This window comes from Penaeus vannamei, chromosome 10 (genome assembly GCF_042767895.1).
Source record: "Penaeus vannamei isolate JL-2024 chromosome 10, ASM4276789v1, whole genome shotgun sequence".
Lineage (NCBI taxonomy): Eukaryota > Metazoa > Arthropoda > Malacostraca > Decapoda > Penaeidae > Penaeus > Penaeus vannamei.
In genome coordinates, this window is record NC_091558.1 from 16,237,804 (window position 1) to 16,242,803 (window position 5,000).

The 5,000-nt window shown below is 36.4% G+C and overlaps 1 protein-coding gene across 1 annotated transcript in view; it reads right to left on the minus strand.

Moving 5' to 3' along the window:
- Nucleotides 1-5,000, minus strand: part of LOC113829477 (transmembrane protein adipocyte-associated 1) — a 44,646-nt gene that overhangs the window by 2,104 nt on the left and 37,542 nt on the right. The window contains exons 5-8 of the mRNA XM_070126394.1: nt 3,953-4,025; nt 3,219-3,402; nt 949-1,066; nt 1-15 (exon numbers count right to left, since the gene is read on the minus strand). The exon at nt 1-15 is cut by the window's left edge and continues 2,104 nt beyond it. Coding sequence (XP_069982495.1) covers nt 1-15; nt 949-1,066; nt 3,219-3,402; nt 3,953-4,025 — 390 coding nt within the window. The remainder of the gene's footprint in view (nt 16-948; nt 1,067-3,218; nt 3,403-3,952; nt 4,026-5,000) is intronic.

The window sequence follows — 5,000 nt, forward strand, 5'->3', positions numbered from 1 at the left end:
TGGAGCACTTCCAGACTGGAAAAAAACACAAGTTAAGAACAGTGCAGTATAATTTGCAATTCAAGCTGAAAGTTGAAGTATGTTGATGAAATATCTGTAGGTACAAGGATCTGTTCTATATATCTAGTTTATTCTTCTTTATTCTATTTTATGCATCAACCCCTACGATCTGGTTGACGTGGAAAAATTGGAGTCAGGGGAAGGTGATGTGAACATGCTGTCATAGAACAAAATGGGTGATGAGAACTTGCCATCATGAGCACAGGCCAGGGTGATGGAAAAGCTCATCACAAGTACATAAACCTATTGGAGAGTGATTAAACTCATTTGGCATTTGGCTTTTGCATTATTCACATCAATAAAAAAGTGTGCAATGTAATGTATGTAAGCCATGATTGGTAGTGCATTGTCTCTAAGGAGGACACCATTTCCATTGGCTTAACATCATATTCCTGGCCGCTGTGACTGGCAGCACAGGCTGTGTCATAGAAAATTGAAAATGAAGAAAAAAATTAACTTTATGTCACGAATAACAAATTATTCCTCTTTTTTTCTTGCATCAAGTTATTTACTACAAAGTGAGATGATATGGAGTCTGTGCACGGAAAATAATCTATAACCAGCTGGATAAAGCAAAAGACATATATGGACATTGGAAAATGACAAGAAAGCTAAAAAAAGTTTAAGCAAAGTAACTTTGTAATGGGGAGGCACAGAGCCTTGTCACTGGTCACAAGTGTTCACATGCACCCAGCCTACACACCACATGCCCAAGAGAGTGGCAAAGCAACCAGATCCAATGGGTTAATTTGCAACAGATTTGAATTTTCATATAACAGAACATGAAGCCTATTTCTGATATTATCACTTTTGAAATTGAGGGTCATTACAAGAAAATTGCCATTTGCAAAAAGTCTAACAAGTAACAAATCAGCACTGAATAAATACCTGGTAAATATTTTGCTGTGGAAACTCAGCACCTGGAAGAGGCAGGGAACTGGTGTCCTCATCATCTTCAGACTTATATGAGAAGACAATGTTCTCAACTTGCTCCCGACTTTTCTGACTGAAGGAGAAGGAACAAATTACTATGCCTCCTTATGCATTTTTTCTTGAGAATACACTGCAAAGGTACATTAAAAAAAAAAAAAAAAAAAACTTATCAAAAATATGTTGTAAAATACATTTAACCCAATGTCACTCTCGGTATGTTGAACAACATGAATTAAATACACACACTTTGGTACAACCTTTAACCTTTTCATGACCGGGCCTGAATTTTTTGTGATGTAATATGACACAGCATTCTAGACTTTGTGGGTAGGCCTAATCTGTGTACAGCCAGCCCACCCATTGCAAGTCATGATGCATATATATGTCATAGGCCATTACTTCAAGACAGCTGTAGCTGTGCCCGGAATTAAGGAGTCAATAAGAGGGAGTAGGTGATTCTTGGAGGATGGAGGTCGAGCCACCCAGGGAAGGGGGTGGGAGAGTTAAGATAATCCAAGGTGTCATGTAACTAGTCAATAGTCACATGGACTGACCTAATTAAACAATTATTATATGTTGTGGACTGATCTTATTTGGTAGTAGCTGCATGATGTGGATTAACTGACCTGACTTAATGTGGATTGACATGACTGGCTGAACAAGTCAATCATGCAATTGCTTTTTTCCTCACTATAAGCCATACCTCTGGTAGCCCCATATGTCCCACCAGCATTTTGGCAAACTCTCACAATCATCCAGGTATTCTCCTGCTACGAGTTTGACGAAAATCATGATAATCCACCTGATGTGCATATGTATCCGGGGACACTGTTGTCACTGCCACACTTTCAAGAACAAGAGGAAAGAAAAGAATTATAGCTATGTCCACTGTGGCGTTGGGCTGTGTCTAAGCGACTTTCAACTCCTTCCCTAGTCAGTAGGCCAGAGTGCACAGTGCGGGTGAATCTATATATTGTATATATGTATTAATGCTTTTTATTTGTTTATTCATTTACTCATTATATATCTTTTCCCTTTTTATTCATATGTTGAAAATAAAAGTGTTATTCAAAATCATTGGTTTTGTTATCCAGTTTCAATTACAATTCACAAATACAATATTTGCTAGTCCACAAAAATAAAACCAGAACTCAATTGTTTTGCAAATACAAAAGTAGATATTATTCTATTCCTCATGTAACTATTAACATCTTTGTTTCAAATCTTATAAGGAAACAAGCTCATATAAATCAGTTCAGTTTACTTTTTAATAGACACAAATGGCGTATGCCACTCTCACTGCCACTGTATACAACTCTCCCTCTCTCCCTACCTTTCTCTCTCTCTCCTTCCCTTTCTCCCTCTCTCCCTCCCTTTCTCCCTCTCTCCCTCCCTTTCTCCCTTTATCGCTCTCTCTCTCTCTCGTTCTCTCTCTCTCGTTCTTTCTCTCTCATTCTTTCTCTCTCATTCTCTCTCTCTCTCAAATTTGACACGTCAGTGCTCATTTACACACCAACACCAGCCTCATAATTACTATTGAGGAAATTCAAGTTCTACAAATATCAAAAATAAAAATTGAGTATCACAAATTATGAAAGTCTGATACCTATTTTCAGCGGAGCAGCAAGGCAAAGATTATTGAATAGAATCAACATACATGTTCTCTACATGAGACAATTGTATTATCTATACTTTGGGTATTCCATTAACCTCATGCTGATGGGAAAATGTGATGTTCACTGTTTTATTGTTTTGTGAAAAATGTATCTGCACATGGATGGCTCCATAAGTGCTCAGCCACTGAAGTCATTTAGTAGTCCATGTACTCTCACCTGTTTTTTCTCCTTGAGTTTTTAGGGATTTTTTCTTTTCTAATGCTATCATTTTTCGATGCTGTTATTACTATCTATAACATTATATTTTGTTACAGTTTTATTAATAATACAAACAGCAATTTAAAATATACAGTATTATTAAAAATACTAAGAGTAATAATAAAATATAATGCAATATGCCAAAAAATCAAGAAAAAGCACAAACGGGTAAACTTCTTGATGACTAAGCACTTCTAGAGTCATCAAAGTGTAAACATAACTAATAAACTAAATTCACCATGGGCATAGCATGTCTGTACCTGCCATCCCCAGTGGCATCATATTAAAACAAAAGCTTGCAAAGTCATCAAACAGCACACTTTACAGGCAAATACGAAAAAGGTTACTCACCCAAAGAATTCTGATATGAATGTGTAGTATATAAGCGGCGTCAGGAGGGAAAAGTAAGTCCAAGTGGTGGCATTGACTAGGCACAAACCCACAGTAATATGAGCATGGTAGAGGCCACTCCCAATGCTCTGGATTAGGTTAAGACCTGCTAGGAACCCAAGGTACACATAGAAGGCACGTTTCACTGAAAAGAAGAGCCAAAAAAAGGTAATCATAGAGATTACAAACACTTTCAAAATATATATCAAATATCAAGCACTAGTAATAATCCAGCATTTTGGATAGCTGCTTATATATCAATCTATTTCTACAAAACTTTAATATCCTTACTAATTTCTGATAATGAACAACAGTTATTACTAATACTTTACACACTACACTGCTTAGTTGATCCAATAGCATACCTTTTTTGTAGTTCAAATAATCTCCTCTCATTTGAACTTTTAACATTTTTCTTTAATTAATCAATCATAAGCTTTTAGACACTTAATATAAACAACACAATCAGAGAGGGACAAAATATATATATCCAGCGTGTACATGACCTACAGTCTTCCGTTTGCTTGCGTAGCATGGACAATAAAATCACATCACAACTACATGAAATGCAAGTGAGGTCAGTTACTGTACATTACATATACTTGGCAGTTTCCACAAACACAAGCATTAGGATAGTTATAAGCTAATTTTCATCATAATGAATGTTCCACAGAAGTGACAGAAAGATAACTCACTTGGCATCCACAGAAGGAATAAGAAACGCTTTCTCAGCCAGTCAAGTCTCAAAACCAAGATGAATGAGTAGATCTGAAATGAAATTAACCTTATCAATAAAATGTCTTACTATTCAAACCATGAGTAACCTTCAAGCAGCATACTACATAAAAAAAGGTTTATGTCACATTAACACTTCGATGATGTGAAAATGTTGGGTTCACTGTAATATTGTTCTATGAAAAGTCTCTCCACATAGATGGCTCAGCAGGTGCTTAGCTACAAAGGAGTCAATTAGTAAATCTTGTGATCTCATCTGATTTTCCCTTTACTTTAGTTTGTGGGGAAAAACATTTTTTTTTTTTTTTAAGAATGCTATCAATATAGATGCTGTTACTTTTATTATATACATTATGAGTAGTACAGTGTTATTGACATTACGAACAGTAATATCAGATACTAAAAAATATTTCTCACAAATCAAGCAAAAGCTGAGATTGGTAATACTCATAACTGACTCATTAGTAACTTTGTACTTGTGGAGCCATCTACGTGTAAAGACATTACACTGTCCCAGTACCATTACTACAGCATTGCCCTGCAGCATTACTATAATATAACCTACAGTGTCAAAGAGGCAAGTCATCCTCTGGGCCATCGTTATGGACCCTAATGAGCATGTTCAACGCTCTGGACAGTGTCGGCGAGCCCGGGAAAGTATCACCTTCTGGCATCCCCCCCACCTCTCTTCTCCCCACCCACCGCCTGTTCTTCGGGACGTATGGCGAGGTGTGTGCGTCATTCTTTCATGTCCTGTGTTTAACTAGTTTATATCCGTAAACTATTTTAAAAATTATAAAATTATTATAAAATTTTAACTCACAATGGGCAAAGCACATACGTACATACCATCCCCAGCGGCATCAAGTTAAATATCATCTTCCAAATTTCAAAACTAATAAGAAAAAATTCCTGAAAATGCTGTCAAACTGTTATAGAACTGAAACAATTGATATCAATCAATTATCAAGTAAAAAACTGAAACCCCCATCATTGTCCTTGAGCGCT